Here is a 17,759-nt window from a genome sequence, read left to right as displayed (position 1 = left end):
GTAGTATATATTTGGTTAAATAAAAGTTGCATAACGTAGTTTAAAATTTCTCCTTATTTGGATCGCCTCGAAATTTTGATTAGAAATTTTTGTTTTTTTCTCAAAGATATTTCAATTTCATATTTGGAAGATTTTGAGAAATTTCGACATTTCGAAAAAAATTGATTTTTAAAAATTAATTACGTTAATCTAATTTAAGTTTTCCAATTTTATAATTTTGGTTATATACAATTTATAGTTTCACATGTCAATATCATTTTGAACAAAAGATTAAGCTTTTTTATGTATTATTTTTTTTATATATATAATTTTTAACTTCTCTCAATTTCTATCTTTATTTTCGATCCAAAACTTTATTTTTTTAAGAAATTGAATTTGAAAAAACCACAAAAATTACACATATATTTATTTTTAACCTTACTTAAACTTCTTTCATTAAATCTTCACATAATTTCCTCTCGAAATTAAATTGATGTGATCTTTTTTTCTTTAACCATCCAAAACTTTTAAAATTTTCATATTATTTCACTTCAAAATATTCTTAAAATTTATATTATTTTATAATTATTTTCCATTTTTTTAAAAATTTATCTTTTTGCATCGAGACATTTACAATAGTAACCTAAATATTGTCATATTTCATAAAAATTGTGATTAAAAACAACCAACTATAATCTAACCAAGGGACAATTAAGATTTTATCAACTAATTATAATAATTTTCATAATATATATTTTTTAAAATTTTCATTAATATCAATATTTCGAACTTATGTTGCGAGTTGGCGTCGGAGAAGAATGAAGGGGCAGAGCAACCGACCCTTTTGGAGTGGAAGCTAAGCAAACGAGAAACGAGGGCCTGAACCTTTGGTTTGCTTTTTCACACGGACTCGGACTTGACATTCAATTGGGTTTAGTTTATTGGGGTATAAATAGCACGCGTCCGCAGCTCCTAAATGCTTCGTTCCTCTGCGTTGTAATTAATCGTATATGTTAACTAGGGTGAAGAAGAAGCGTCAATGAGCAATATCCCATCTTCCTTCACACGCTCCTCTTTCACTCTCTTCACCCTCGCAATCTCCTCATACCACCCTTGGCCCTTTTCTCTTTAGCACTTTCCTTTGCCTTCAGCTTCTTCCGATGGGGTTCGGCAGCGGCAGCGGCGGTGACAAGCATCATCAGCACCTCCTCCATCTGAATTTCCATTTCCACATTCATTTCCCTCACTTTCACCACCATCGGAACAAGGTGGAGACTCCCAAGGGATGTTTGGCCATTCTTGTTGGCCAAGAGCAACAGCGGTTCGTGATTCCTGTTATTTATGTCAACCATCCTTTGTTTGTCCAGCTCTTGAAGGAGGCCGAGGACGAGTATGGCTTTGATCAGAAAGGACCCATCTCCATTCCTTGCCCTGTCGACGACTTTCGCACCCTTCAGGGCATTATTCACCATGACCACCACCACCACCACCATCTTCCCGTCTCCTGTTTTAGGGATTCTTCTCATCCTCATTGCTGATATTGACGAAAAACCAAACCAAACCAACCTTACTTTTTAGTTTTAGCTTTTTCTTTGTTCGTTTGTTTGTTTGTTTTTCTGATACACATAAGCCAGTAGCAATTGATTTCTGGGATTGGATTTACCTCTGTTAATACATTCAAAATATATTGTGACGGTCAACATTGAATGCTGTATCATATATGATATATGAGCCTTTTTCAGCCTTAAACATGATCATCAATTTCTGTTGCTTCTTTGTTATAGTTCAAATAATATAACCCCCCGTTGGGGTATTTGTTTGTTTAAATTGGCCTGTTTGACTTGGAAATTTTGAAATGAGGATATGCATCTGAAGGGACAAGGGGGTGGATAGAGATTAGAGATTGCTTTGCTTGTAAGGGTGTAATAACTTTTGATTATTCTTTCTGGCAATGGGAGCTACAGCAACAGCTTTGGTGCACGCGTCTTTCTGTGTAAATTAAACCTCATTTGAATAACGCAAAGTCAAATTCTCTTTAAAAAAGGATTATTATGCTTCTTCCACTGACAATATATTGCATTGCAGAATGCCAGATGCCATCATTGACTTCTTCCAACCACGCCATCCACACCCCACATGGAATGGACAACATCACCTCATCCGACCCCTTCCCTTTCAATATTCGTACTTTTTCTACTTTCATTTATTCATATATTTCCTAAACTCATCCCTTTATATCTTTGCTTCTGTATGAACTTCTCCATCTTTCACGCCGTTATATATATATATATATATAGCCCTCTATGTCAAGACTAAATCAATGCATTTACATTTACATAATAATAAATAAAATGAAGACTTATTTCAATTGAAAATTTGAGTTTCAGATGAACGGATACTTTTGGCATGAAAGAATTTCATGGGACATATCACTCTGGTAATTCTCAGTAAAATCTGTATTCTACTTTCTGAATTGTTTATACACGTTGGAAGATTTTCCAAAGAACGGGATGGTAGGATTGGCAAAATACAATACTTATATTACAGCCTCATTTCTTTCTATATATATCTCGTAATCGTGTAGCCTTCTCTTTATTATGTGTTTTGAAGCTGCTCTGAATCAAATGGAGAATACAAAGAGAGCAGGAAAAAATATGAGGTGTACAGGTATTTAACTATCTGCTTCTGCTGTGCGCGTTAATGTCTTGTATTAGAGTTGCGGATTGTAACACCATGCAAAAATCTTGTAAATCCAAAAAAACTGAGTTTCCCGTCAGAGCTTCTTGTCCAATTCTGGAGAAATGAATAAGCTGCAGGACCCAGATTCATTTCCTGAACACATTGTAAACTTGCACTTCAATTCACAGTTCTTGTTGGTTGTGTAAAATGTAGTAATTCCAAGCGTCAAACGGTTTCTTACCTGCACCAACTCATGAACTGAAATGACTCGATTTCCTTCCTGCTCAAAATACTCGAAAGCTCGTGTGGCAATGCTTTCCCATCCCGGAACAGCCTCCAGCTGATATACACTGATGGCGGCCGCGCAGAACTCCTCGAAGTCCATTCTCTCATGAGTGAGAGGTTCCATCTTAATACAAGTTGGAAATGTTAGTGATAAAGAACATCATCCCGGGCCGGGGAAAGCATTTTGCCAAAATGTAAACTTGATCTTGGTATGCAGACAGGACACTATACTCACTTTGCAACCTTATTAATATAAAAGATGTCTAAAATGAAATGAAGGCCAAAAGTAAAAGTGAACTCACGATCTTTAGAATGTCACCAACATGGGACTCTCTCATTGCTTCAGTTGCGTTTCTCACAAGAGCCTGTACAAGCTCATAATATGTTGTATGCATCAAACAGTAAAAATTACAGATAAATGTCAAAGCAAAAAGAATGGCAAAAGGCTAACCGCTTTGAAGTTATCAAGGGTCACAAATCCATTTTGCGGTTCCAATAGCTTAAATTGGGTCCTGAGGTAGAAAAGCTCATCTTCTGTCAAAGCTTTTGCAAGTGCCTGCAATAATGTAGAGATGCCACAGTAAATGGACCTGGCTAATTAAAGTTGATGATGCATTATTGTGCGCCAAACGCTGTACAGAAACTGCATAGCAAGAGCGTCTATATCAAATATAGGTGATATGTTCACTTTCATCAACAGATCACCAGTGCTTGGAAGTTGGAAACAGAATTATGCATACAAATTCCTGTCTAAGATTGATGTAAGGGGGAACTAACTGTTGGAGTTCAAACTTTGAACAGTTCATTTTAAGAATTACCTTCAATGTTGCACGCTTGAAAGGAGTTGCACGTGCATATGCTTTAACTGACTTGTATATGAAGTTATCCAAAGGCACAGCAGGGTTTTCATCTCGTAACCACGGGTGTGCTGTGAATCAAAGGTTCAATATTGTTCGTTCATCAATAAATATACTTTCATAACATATTAATCGTACTTGAAAAGAGAAGGAACCTAAGAACGAATAGCAGAAGAATTTACTTAAAGCTTGGGCTGCCGTCATTCTTTTTCTGTGGTCTTTATTCAGTAGACGTTTCACAAAATCTTTAGCTTCTGCAGAGATGGTAGGCCAAGGGGAATCCTCAAAGTTAGGATCGGCTCTTAGCACGGAACGGAAGATTCCTGATTCAGTTCTTGCCCAGAAAGGTCTGCTCCCACACAACAGTATATATGCTATGACACCAATGCTCCACATATCTGCTTCAAAACTATAAGATCTGTAGAGAACTTCAGGTGCAACATAGTATGCACTGCCAACAACATCATTCAGACGTTCATCTGCAGAAGCACTATAGGTGTTGTGAAAACAGTCTCGCCCCCAGTGAGATGACAAAGTGAAAATAAAGTAAGAATTTTGAAAGCAGCATCTTCTCAAGTACAACCTAGAAGCTTGGATCATAATGAATCTCTCTCCACCAATCTTTCACAATATATGCAAATATTTAACGAACTGAACAAAGGAAAAAGCATATATCAAGGACAACAAGTTTTACCTGGCTTGACAAAATCAGATAGACCAAAATCAATGACTTTTAACCCTGTGTTCTCGTCTTTCTTCAAGAAAAGAAAATTCTGCCATGCACAAAGAATTTTGACAACGACTAGTTACAACAAGTAATAAGGAAGTATATTCAGAGCCAAATAATTACTTGAAGCTACAATTAGACATGTTACCTCCGGCTTTAAGTCACGGTGAACTACCCCTTGTAGATGACAAAATGCGACGACAGAAAGGATCTGCACAACAATAGTTTTGGATTCTTGTTCAGGATATCTTCCTCCTCTGCAAATATAAGGTATGAACTTGGAATCAAGATAATCTACGCTACGCTTTCTCAGAGTGAACGAAGTAAAACCCTTTTTACCTTGACACTATTCTTTCTAACAGTTCTCCACCTTCACACAATCTGATACCAAAAGTTGAAAAAAAGGGTTATGCAATCAAGTCAACTAATATTTAGCTTGATTGAGTAATCAGAATAAGCAGACAAACACGTACTCCATAACCATGTAAATGTTATTCGCATCTTCAAATGCATCATGGAAGTGGACGAGATTCTTATGCCCAGACAATGCTTTCAATATCTTAACCTCCCTACGAACATCTTCAATTCCAACAGCCGATGTCATCTGCCAACCCAAATATCACTTAGTGTTAAAGAAGCAAGCATCAATCATGAAATTCTTTTGTTCCCACTTTTATAGTTGGATTGTAAATTAGGATCTCACGTTTTAAATTAATCAAATCAAGAAGAAGGGATTGAAATATTGAGAAACGTAGAGGAAACCTTAGATTTAGAGATGATTTTAACGGCCACAGGGTTTCCTTTGAGGTCGCCCTTCTTACCCTTGGCCCAAAAAGTATGTCCAAAATGACCCCTCCCGATCTCCCTCCCGAGCTCGAACTTTGCTGCAAAGTTCTTGGAGTACCCGAAGCTTTTATCCAACTGAACCTCTCCCAGCTCCTCTTCCTCAATTTGGTCATCCTCTGGTATAGAAGGCTTGCGCGACTTCCGGCGTAGAATGGCCATGATGGGCTTGGCCGGAGAAGGAGGAGGGAGAGGCCATCGGAATTTCCTCCCCGGAGTTGTGGCCGGAGAGGGGGCTATGCCAGGGGGGAGAGGGCTGGAAAATGGGCTGGGCGTGGAATGCGGGGTATGTTGCTGGGGTCTGGAGGTGGGGTCAGCAACATCAGAAACACCTTTACTACAGTAGTGTCCCATGGAGGAAGAGTTAAGGTGGAAGTTGCAAGATCAGAGAATGGGGAAGAAGAAGAAGAAGAAGAAGAAGAAGAAGAAAGAGGAGAAGGGAGGCGTTGAAAATGGAGGTTGGAAAGTGGGAGGGAGAAAGAAGGCAGTAATCGGAAGAAACGGTGTTGTTTGATTTAAATTTAATGATGGAGGGCTGATGATTGGCCGTCCAATCAACTTGAATGAGGAACAGGATGCTGACACGTGGTCATACGATTCCGTCAATTTAGTAGGTGACCAACAATTTTACTTTCAACTCCTCCCCTTCCAGATTTGAGTTTGCTTCTTGTGAAATCGCAAAATTATTATTATTATTTTTTTAGTTTATGATCTAAAGAAAAATTTGGGTGTTTCCTTCATATACGTATTTTTTAAAAATATTTTTTTAAAAAATTTACTTTTTGTATAATAAAGAGGTGAGAAACACAAGAATTGTAGCTAATATTTTTTTATGATCGATTCTGTGACATTTTTTAAGTTTTAGTACTGCTGTTTCTCATAAAATAAATATTGATTGTTGCAATAAACAAAACTTGTTTTCGTTTTCTCATTATGAAAAACCAAACAGTTGAGATCGGGGTTTGCATTTTAGTTTGAAAATAAATGAAAATGGATGGAAAATGCTGGGAATTTGAATCATAAAAGAACATTGAAAGAGGAAAAAAAAGGAGACGAGAGAAGTCAAAGGGTAGCAGGTACATTGGACCAAGTCCGTTTCGGTGGCAATTAAATGTGGAAAGTTATTCCCCATTTGGGACTTTATGCTCTCTTTCTTTCTTCACTAACTAAATTATATTTAGATTAGCCATATCAGCCAACCATGACCTTTTTAGAAATAACTCGAGCCAAGAGTGTAATGTTTTAAAGTTAGACATCAATGAAAATTATATTCAAAACTTATTCCATCAAAATGTAACATTTTGAAATCGAATAACTGAGAGCTATACAAATTTTGGAGACTAAGTGGATATATTTTCGAATAGTTAAGTTATAAATATTGTGTGATATGAAGTATCTCTACAATTAAAATATCTATTATTTTGCTTGCACTCAATGGTATAAATCTCATATTCACATTTGCTGGATAATAATAAAAATAAAAAAAAAATAATAAAAAAAAAGTATACAATCATGAAGTATTTGCAGCGAGGGAAATAGTGAGTTCCAAAAAACTACGAAAGTCTAGAAAGTTGTGAACCCCCATAATGTAAGGAGTTAGTAAGGTACAAAATTAAAGTTTTTTAGTAGTTAGATCCACAAATTCCTTGGATCAAACTATGAGTGAAGTTCACAACTTCTATTTTCCAATTTTTTGGGCCAAACACAGCATCGGTATCTTAATTATTTAGATTATGCACTTGTTTCTAAGAAAGAAACTCAAAATATTCTCAAGGAACCATTCGTTTTAAATAGTTTGGTATTTTAGATGTTGAATTATTAATTTAAAAATTATAAATTGAAATTAAAAATTGTTGGGGAATATATATTAGGGTTGTTTTCAAATATTAAAAAAAAAAAAAAAGAACCAAACTATTTACAAAATATAGCAAAATTTTAGAATTGTCAATGATAGACGTTGATAGAATTGTCAATGATAAAAGTCTATCAGTGTCTACCAATGTATATTTCTAAAATTTTACTATATTTTGTAAATATTTCCAACAGTTTTACCATTTGAAATAATTTCTCTATATATTATTAGTTATGAGTTTTAAGTAGAGTGTCCATTTTGAAACAAAGTTTTAAAATATTATATTTTTACATATTAATTGTGTGTTTATCTTCCATGTGATATATAGATTCCAAGTTTAGTTTTCATTTTGTCTTACGTTTTAGTGTTACGAAATCGACAATTAAAGAACACAAAAAGGAACGTAGAGATAGAGAAGATCGACATACAGATATACGTGATTCACTAACAGTGTGTTAGCTACGTCCATAGGTAGAGAGAGAAACGGTATTATTAGGGAGGATGTTTTAAAAAATTACATTAAAAAATGGCACCTTTAGGGTTAGATAGTTTATATAGAGCACTACTTTAAACCCTAGAGTCATAATCGTAAATAACTACAAATAAATAAATATGCTAAATACGAATTTTGAATAGTACTTGGTTGTTCGAAGCGCCAACAAATAAATTCAAGGCATTCCAATATTTAGAATGATGCAAAAAGAAATAATCTAAGTTAGAAAATAATACCGAAGGAATTTGTACCGATGGCCCCTATTTAGGGGTCTACTCGAATTTTGGCCTCATTTTAAATTGGTTGTTCGAAATGCCAACAAACAAATTCAAGACATTCCAACATTTAGAATGATGCAAAAAGAAATAATCTAAGTTAGAAAATAATACAAGAGGAATTTGTACTGATGGCCCTATTTAGGGGCCTACTCGAATCTTGGCCTCATTTTAAAAAAATGCTCGAAATTTGACCTTTTACCAATGTTATCTACATGTGAAAGTACCTATTTGACCTCAAGACGCACACAATGGCCTGTTTCGAGATGTAAGGTGTTCACACACTTTCGCTTGAGATTCGATCCCTACACTATGAGCATTATGCTATGAAGAGTGGAGGTTTAACCTTGGATACATTATCTTAAGATGAACACCTTTTGGGAGGAGAAGGAAACTTTTGATGCATACTACGGTAGAAATGAACCTACTTGGGTGTATATTAGAAGGATTTGGACACATAGAAGGATTATCTTGGGAGAATAGGGTAGGTGAACTAGGGAAATGATTGGTTGGGTAATGGGAAAACCACACATTGAACTATGCTTAACCAATAAAAAAAAACTAAGTTGGATGCATAGTGTTTAAAGATGGACACATGAGGTAGCCTAGGATAAGAATGTGACTAACTGCTGGATAGCATGTGACACACCAGGTGATGAAACCTTAGAGGTTAGGTGCATATGGGGGGAAATGAACGCATAATTGGACTATTTGAACACTTGGGATAAGATCAAGGTATTGGAGTTGGTGCCCTAAATCTCGTAGAATCCTATAGTTTGTAAAGATTGTTTAACAAACTCATTATATATTTAATAAAATATATGATATTTTAGTTGTATTAACCACAAACCAATAAACTAACATCCAAGGTTATCTTTGTAACTTAAACATATATGTAAAGACATATGGGTGGATCATGTTTAAGTGATAACCTAAATGGTTTGTAGTAGATGAATAAGGTTGGGTACCTTATCCTTGTGACACTACGAGTATGACTTATTTTGTAAGTGTTACAAATGATTTGATGCTGATTATTCATGTATAGACATGTGAACAGGGATATTCTATACAAAAGAGTTTGTATAAGATCGAACCACGAAATGTTTAGTCTCATAATATAATGCCGTTCATAATAGAGGCTTACATTTCACTAGGATGACCATAGGTAACATGACATGAATCCTGTGTGAGTTGTGAACTCCTGCCTATGAAGGTGGTCCTTTGATTTGTATAGGTGGGAGTGGCCAGATCGATGACTTAATAAGCCTACTATTTTGAGGATTCGTCTGATTGGAGAGTTGGGAACACAACTACACAAGATGGAATTCACTCATTCCCCGAGGCAGGGGTAAGTAGATAAATTGCTCCCTTAAGGGCTGATTTCGGGTTTTGAACAATGTGGCGCCACACCCTCTCCTGGCTTGAGAGGGGTATTAATCATAATTGGACTATGATCTATTGTTCATTAGAGGGATCAATGGTACTTAAGGAGTTAGATGTAACTATAGGAGCAAAACGGTAACGGTAATTTGGTCTAGTTGTATTTACGAACAATTTTGCGAAGGATCATCGTACTGTTGATTGGTTATATCCAATGGACACAGAAATATATTTGTAGTGCGAAGAGTGCAGGTGTCGGTCTTTAGTAGAGTGCCCGATAGTTAACGGATGGTGAATAATGTAATTAAAGAATTTAATTAATTATTCATGTACCATTTGATCTTCAAGCTATAGGTCCATAAGATCCCCTTGGTAGCTCAATAGGGTTAGTTGATAATCAATTTTTGGATTGATTTGAATTGTTTAAAATTAATAGAGGAATTTAATTATATATTATATAATTAAGTTAATTCAATTATAAGTGATATGATTGTCATAATGTATTTGTTATATTATAGCTTAATGGGAGGAAATAAATATTTGAATGAGATTCAAATATAGTTTCCATGAATTGGATTCATAGTTGTTAAATTTAATATAAATATGATTTATATTAAATATCATTTAAAAGAGAAAATAAACTACAGTTTATATGTATGTGATATGATATTAAAACTATAGGTTATATGTCATATTTGATATAACATATAATTTAATATATATATATATAATACGATGAGTTAGTTATCATATTTATATTTATATTATTATTATTATTTTAATAATAAGGAAGAGAGTTACGACTCCCTTCCCATTATTTTCTATAAAAGAAAAACGTTTTCTTCTTCTTCTTGTGATGTTGTTGAGCGACTGAGATAGAGTAAACAACAGAAGAGTTATGTGGTTTTTAAGTCTTTGAGAGAATTCTCTAGCCTTTCTCCTAAACATTAAGTTTTCCCTAAAAATCCAAAATAGCCAGAGCCTACCACTCATAGATTCTCACCCTGAGAATACCAAGGTAACTTTCGTGATAGTGTTCTGTTTTGTTCGAGGTTAATCTCAAAGAAAGTCTTCAATGAGTTCGTGAATGGTTCGAGGGAAAAACGTGCAGAAAGTTCTTCAAACGTAAGGTTTCTTGAAACCCTTTCTAAAGCATGTTGTAATAGAATTAAATGCATATCTTATTTTCTTGTTTACTGTAAAATTTATATTCAATGAAAATGAAATTGGGTCAATCCGCTTCCGCTCAAGGTTCTCTCCCCGTTAGGGTTCCTTCACAAATGAGGACACCAAACTACGAAAAAGAAGCTGAAACTAAGAACGGGAAGTTAGGGGGAAGTTGAACGCATGGGAGGGAACCCATGCACCCAAATTGAATATCTATGCATTGACTTGGTGGATTAATGACAAGATGAGGAACATGGCTTCACTGAGTGAAGCTGAACCATCATAAGTTGTTGACTACATAGATGGAGGATTGCACCTAGATGCCCGACTTCGTATCCCACCCTCTCCTCTGATCTACGCCCTCCTTCAGCTTTGGCTAACCTAAGTAGGAGGTGGAAGACGGATATACAAAGTTGAGCATGCAAAATCAAGAGTGGTCACTTCAAAAGGAAGCATGTGTTGGACATGGTTAGGTGAAGATACGGCCTATTTACATACAAGTAGGTTGTGGCAAGGGCTATACTTAGCTCAATTTGGGATGACACTTAGATTGTATGCAAGGTGGAGGTGTCATGCGATGAGGGTAGGAAAAGATGACGAGGATGGGTTGTTGAAGCCTATAAATACCATTGGAGGATCTCATTTCATCTCACAACTCAAAAATCCTTCGAAAAAGAATAAAAAAATGAAGTGATTGAAGGAAGTTAGGAGTGACCATGAGTTGAGGAAGCCATCTATGTGTTGAAGATGGTTATCTATGCCACTAAGGTGATGATTATGTGTTGAAGAGGAGCTGTCTACGCCCAATATTAGCCGTCTAAGCTACCCTACGCCTAACTGTGCTGATGAGACCAAACTCTGTGCCCACAACTCTTGTTCTTCATCCAAAGGGTTAGTTTAGATCTTTTAGGGTCGATAAGCTAGGTTTAGGGTTAAAAAGATGTTTTGAGATTTTTTTTTAACCCTAAACATGGGATTCTAAGAAAATTACTAGATTAATACATACTTGAAATTAAGAAGGAAATAAGAGACCAAGGAACTTGAGAACCAGATCGGTGAACAGTGAATGGTTTATTTTTAATGTTTCTAAGGATCTATATACGTATATGGTTATATATATATGTATGTATGTATGGTTTAGAAAATCTTTGGCATGGTCGGAAAATATGTTTTTTGAATTTTGATTATTGATTTTCTGTTACTATTGTTGAATGATTGTTTTTCTAGAATTGTATGGATGCATGTATAATATGGATTTGATTATAAGCTATAATTGTAGTCGGGGAATTGTTAGCATATCTTGTGGACATCTGACTAGGACTGTCAGTATAATCTAGCTAGGATTGTCAGTGGGTATGACTAGTGGGAATTGCCGACATGTGCATATTCGACGGGTTGTATTGGATACTAGAATTGTTTCCTTGGATTTGAATATAGTTGAAATAATGCATTTTGGAGAAACATATGATCGTGTCAGTAATATCTCAGTTATCAGGCTGAGCTCATTCATATTTAATATGGTTCTATGATTGACTACTTATGTAAACGTTTTCCAAAATGAAATTAAAAAGAAAAATCTATTTTCATATAAAACATATCACTCACTGAGCTTATCAATTCATGTTTTCCAAATGTTTTGTTTCCCCTCCCCCTAGTGTTGGAAAGTTATCAGCACACAACTGAAGCGATAAGGATCGATAAGCACTCTAATTGATTAATTTTTGCTGGGTTTCGAGTCATACCTTTGAAGAACCATCGAAATCTTGATTTTCAGCTGCAAATTCCTCCAAATCTTTGTGCAAACCACCATAAGATCTTCCCTACTGTTCTCTCGGTGCTCTAGATTGAGTTGTGGGACTCAAAATAAGCTGAAATCAAAGGAAATTTGGAGATTGCTCACTACAACAACCCAAATGAAGAACAATTTCTTCTACCCAAATTTTCAGAAAAAACCATTCGGTTGCAATCCCTTAAACTTCACTCCAATCTATTCAATATATTGTAGACTATCATGCAAAGAGATTTGCTGCATGGGATCCAGCTCATGTTTGGAGTAATTGAAGGTTGAAGATAATGAGTTCTTTGTGAGCAACTTGAAGATGAAGTTGGAAAAACCATTTTTCCTTTTTTGTGTTTTTCTATTTCCAAAATCTATTTTGATTTTAAAAACATATTTTAGTTCTAAAATCAAATTTTATTAATTTTACAAATTTAATTTCATAAATTAATTCTCTAATAAAATCAATAAATAATTATTTAAACAATTTAAACAATTCTAATTAATTTAATATCCAATATTAAATTAATTTTACACAAATCCATCTTCATATATTTAAATCATATTTAAATATATATTATCCAATTCCGTCTAATTCTAATTAAACGTTTCAAATTAACTTATCATGCTACTCTTAATCCATTTTTGAGCTAGTAGAGGTACCTCGTAGACTTCCAGATCATGAGCTCCAATGATTCGAGATTAATCAACTGAACTCATTAGACCTATCTAACCTCCATTCATTAACTAATGGGCCACTCTACTAAAGCCCATAGTTGAACTCCTCTCACTGTAGATATATTATGCCCACTTGATATAACCATGATTAGTAAGTCAACCCTTCACAGGTTGTTCGTAATATCGACTGGGTCGAATCTCTATTTTACTCCTGAAATTACCTCTTGTTCCTTAAGTCCCCACTGATCCTCTAATGAACAATTGTTTTGTGATCCAATCAACAAAAGTGAGTCCCTATTGGGCCAGTGAAAGGGCGTGGCCCCTTGTTCAAGACCTAGAATCAACACTTAAGGGAAGAATCTCTCTATTATCCCTAAAAGCGGGTAGGAGTGAATTTCGTTTTGCACCCTATGTCCCCAGCTATCTATCCAGTCTTACCCCTGAAATAGGAGATTTATTGAGTCGACGCTGTTGAGCCAACCTTCACCTATGCAAACAATTCCAAATAAAAAAGAGTTCATAGTTAGCTCATGATTAAGGTCAAGTTACCTAGATCATCGCTTTGAAATAGTCAGTCTTAAACAGTAAACAACATTATAAAGTAAGAGTAACCGATTTCGTGGTCCGATCTTGTATAAACCCTCTTGCATAATGACACCTCCACTCCTCACGTCCCAACATGAACGAATTAGGATCACTTCATTTGTAACACTTTACAACTCTTTATAACAACTACAAAGCATGTCACATTGAATAGTGTTACCAAAAGAAGGTACTCAATCTCATTCATATACTATAGATCATTTTGACTATTTACTCGAACTTGATCCACCTCTATATCTCCACATAAAGTTGAAGTACTCATCCAATAGTCAATGAACTTTTAGGTTTATTGGATTTCTAATAAGCAATACATCTATTCAATAACACTTTATTGAACTTTCAGAATGAGCTCTATTGTTTACATACCACGAGTTTTAGGACATAAAACCCAACACCCAGATAGCAGAAGGAGGATATTACGGAGTGCCACTAGAAGGTAGAGTTTATTGGCATAATGATTTATGGAATCATTTCTTCTTAGAAATTATGTTAGGATTGGGAAATATAACTAGACATGCTTTATAATCTTGGTCATGTATAAACATTAATATCTTGTATGAAATAAGTTTTCTTTTAGCTAAATGCTCATGACTTAGAACATGGTTGGTAAAAACAGGATAGTTGGACGGTAGATATTACAAAAGAGTAATCTTGCTATCTTTACACCTTCTTTCAAGCACAAGAGATAAGCTTGGGAGAAGGTGTGGTAGGCATTGCCTTCATTCGTGCACATCTCTGACCTTCTCTGCTACAGCGCCACGGTGCTTTCGCCTATTGTAGGGGCTGTGTGTGACATTTTGATTGACCTCCTTGGGTATATTTAGGCTATTTTCAACTCATTTTTATAGTGGATATTGATTTCAAACATAACCTTGGAAATCACTAAGAAACGCACATCAAATCTAATAAAATCATATAAAAACTAACTTAAATCCAAGGCAAATAACACACAATTAAAGTTTGTTTCAGCCACTTCTAAATGTCTCATAAGACCTATCTACGAGCTTCTTTAACTAACGACGCACATTAAAACAAGTGAGAGTGCAAGACTTATTCTAAACACAAAATCATTATAAACATCATATTATGAATGTATGTAAATAGGTACATCTTAATCAATTTTCTTTTATATATGTATCGTTAGAATTATTTGTATTTTGTATCTAGTTCTTAATTTTTTCGGTGTTGATGATAATTTAATATATTTTAACTTTTAAAAGACAACAAATAGATTTTAATGACTTACTAATAGATATGACATCAAGGACGACTCGAGATCATATGAAGCCTTGGGGAAAAATTTGATAGAGAGACCTTCATATAGAAAATATTATCTAAAATTTATTTTTCTTGTTTTTTAAGATGCAAAACTATGTATTAAATCTCGACAATCTAAATTTATTAATATATCACTTTCAGTGGATGATATGACCAATTCATTTATTATTTCTTGTGACATAGTCGACTTTAAATAATATTTAATTAATTTTAATTTTGGAAAGTTTCTTTCCGTAGAAGCAACTGTTACTAGTATTGTTAATAATATTCTATAAGCAATATATGCATCCGGAAAAATATTTATCTTTTTTTATATAATTCAATATTTGAATATGACAATTAATTTCATTTTGAAAGACTTTTCTTAATATATTTAATTCAAACAATAAATCTAAATCGTTAATGCCAAAAAATATATATGTTTTAATGTATTTTCAAGATTAATATAATATCTTTTCAAATTATCATCATCTAACGACTTTAAAAATTTCATATCAAATATGAAGTAGAGATAATTTGTATACTTGAAATTGTTCAAATATACTTTTAAGTGAAGAAATTATTTAATCTATTATTTAATAATTTCTAAAAGAATCTTAAGGTGATCGATCATGTTTCTTCAATGTCAACATTCTCATCAAATTGTTTTTTTCTTTGAATCTTTTTTTTTTCATGAACTATTAGTTGTATTTCCATATCATTTGCAATTTCTTTAGTTAAGATCATAGCATTTGTGAATCCATTTTATCTATATTTTTCTGAAAAATGAAACTAAACCTTTCAAGCGATCTAAAGTAACATCAATATGCATATCTTTATGTTGTAAGACTTTACTCATATAATTTACAAAAAATAAGATATCATACCATATAGTTTGCCTAACAAGTATTCAAAATTTTCAAGTTCATAAGTAGACTTTTCACTTTAGAATCTTCACTAGTTTTTCCTAATTTTAATAAAGTGTCCCTTATATAAGGCGCTTGAAATCTTATTTCTTTAACACTTTTAATTCAACTTTCCATCGTGTTTGTGACAATGGTTTGATAGTCAAGTTGGTCATGCATTCAATAAAAAGTTTCCACCATTTGTAAACGAATAAAATAAAGAACAAATACGTTGCATAACTCTAAAAAAATGTCATTGCTTTATGATATGAGCTAACCATGCCATAAAGTACTAGATTGAGATCATGACAACCACAAGGTGTGTAAAATGCTCTAGGATTTATTTCGAATAATTTTTTTTTGTACACCTTGTTGTTTTCCTTTCACATTAGATCCATTGTCATATTCTTGTCTTCTTATATTCGATATATCAAATTTAAGATCCTTAATTGTGTTTATAAACATGTCAAATAACCTTTTCTACTAGTATCTTCAACTTTTAAAAAATTTAGAAAATGTTCTTCTATTTTTATTGGACTTGATGAAATGTAAACACACCTCAATATAAGAGACATTTGTTTTTGATGACTTACACTAGGTGTACAATCTAATATAACCAAAAAAATATTTTGCTTCTTTAATTTGTTCGATAATTATATTTTTTATTTCAAGTCCTAATAGCTATATGAGTTCATTTTGCATATCATGTCCAAGATAAAAGTAATAAATTTATTTATTTTGAATATGACGAACATGTTCTTGCATTATTTGATCAAATTTGGCAATCGTTTCAATTAAGCTTAAAAAATTTCCATTATTTTCTTGATAAATTTTTTAATTAATTCCTCGAAGTGCTAAATTATTTTTAGCAAGATTTTTAACAACAACGATAATTCGTGTTAATACTTTATTCTAATGTTCTTTTTATTTATTAATTAATTATCGAACATCTTTGTCAATTGTTTTTTTTTTTTTTTAACAATCCAATCTGAAAATCAACAAAATCATTCATATTATATATGTGTCCATTATTAGTTTCATGACTTTTAAGCTGAGAACTAAGATTTTTCCAATCATTAAGTCCTTCATTAGCTAATTGAACTGTATTAGATTTAGTACGAATAACTTACAACAAAAACAATAAACTTTATCGAAGTCCTTTGAGTAGACTAGTCAATTTCTATTATGTTTTTTGCCATTAGATAATTTTATAGTATAATGAATGTTAGAAAAATGTGGATAAATTAAATGACTTTCTTTAATGAGACATTTTTTCTATCAATAAGTCAATTATTTTATAATCATTATTTTTCCATTTTTCTGGAACATATATATTATATTCAGATGCACTATACATGTCTCATTATCATTACTAATACCATAATTGTTTTCTCTTTTTTCACTTTCCTCCTCGTTCTCTAGGGTTTTTTTTTTTTAATTTTTTTATTCAAGTTTATTTGATTACATGCTTCATTCTCAATCATATAATTATCTAATATTTTTTATTTCATTTTTGAATTTGTCTATACCTATCATTTCTTCTATTATTTCATCGATTTTATTACTTTTACTTTTTATAACAAATTTATAAGTACCTTTTTGAGATTTAATCAATTTTTCTACTCTTCTTTTCTTCAAGTTTTTCATATCTAGATTCATATTTTCTAGTATATATATTGATATTCCAAGTATGAAAATATAAACAAATCTTAGATGTTAAGGTATTGAACAGTCATTAATATAAATAATTTTTTTCCAAAAAAAGTAAAAGAATTTGAAGGAAAAAACTCGAACTTTGAAACAGGTAGATTGAGTTGAGGAAATGATTTATGCTCTAACAATTGATTATCAAACTTGGACTCGTGAGACCACACATAATATCGATGAAAATCTGAGTGTTGAGTGAGATTTAGAGAGAAGGAGAGAATTCAACTTAAAATGAATCTAACCTACTATACGTAATATATTCACGAGGGGAATTGGAAGAAAGGTCTTCAATTCT

The 17,759-nt window shown here is 33.2% G+C and overlaps 2 protein-coding genes across 2 annotated transcripts; both read right to left on the bottom strand.

Annotated features, from left to right (window-relative positions):
• Window positions 1-962: 962 nt before the first annotated feature.
• On the bottom strand, window positions 963-1,511 carry LOC120067761 (uncharacterized). Its single transcript, XM_039019330.2, has one exon. The coding sequence runs from the start codon at window positions 1,509-1,511 to the stop codon at window positions 1,065-1,067; it is 447 nt and encodes a 148-aa protein (XP_038875258.1). The 3' UTR covers window positions 963-1,064.
• LOC120067760 (CDPK-related kinase 4) lies at window positions 963-5,899 on the bottom strand. The gene is made up of 11 exons (XM_039019328.2): window positions 5,290-5,899; window positions 5,001-5,131; window positions 4,867-4,908; window positions 4,676-4,784; window positions 4,495-4,573; window positions 3,983-4,279; window positions 3,762-3,871; window positions 3,395-3,499; window positions 3,246-3,308; window positions 2,900-3,067; window positions 963-2,811 (listed from the first exon to the last, which is right to left on the bottom strand). Exons 1-11 carry the CDS (start codon window positions 5,722-5,724, stop codon window positions 2,677-2,679), a joined length of 1,674 nt encoding a protein of 557 aa, XP_038875256.2. The 5' UTR covers window positions 5,725-5,899; the 3' UTR covers window positions 963-2,676.
• Window positions 5,900-17,759: the final 11,860 nt, after the last annotated feature.

Source organism: Benincasa hispida, chromosome 12 (genome assembly GCF_027475165.1).
Source record: "Benincasa hispida cultivar pf3 chromosome 12, pf3_genome.v1.1, whole genome shotgun sequence".
Classification (NCBI taxonomy): Eukaryota; Viridiplantae; Streptophyta; class Magnoliopsida; order Cucurbitales; family Cucurbitaceae; genus Benincasa; species Benincasa hispida.
This window is presented reverse-complemented; position numbering and strand designations above follow the sequence as displayed.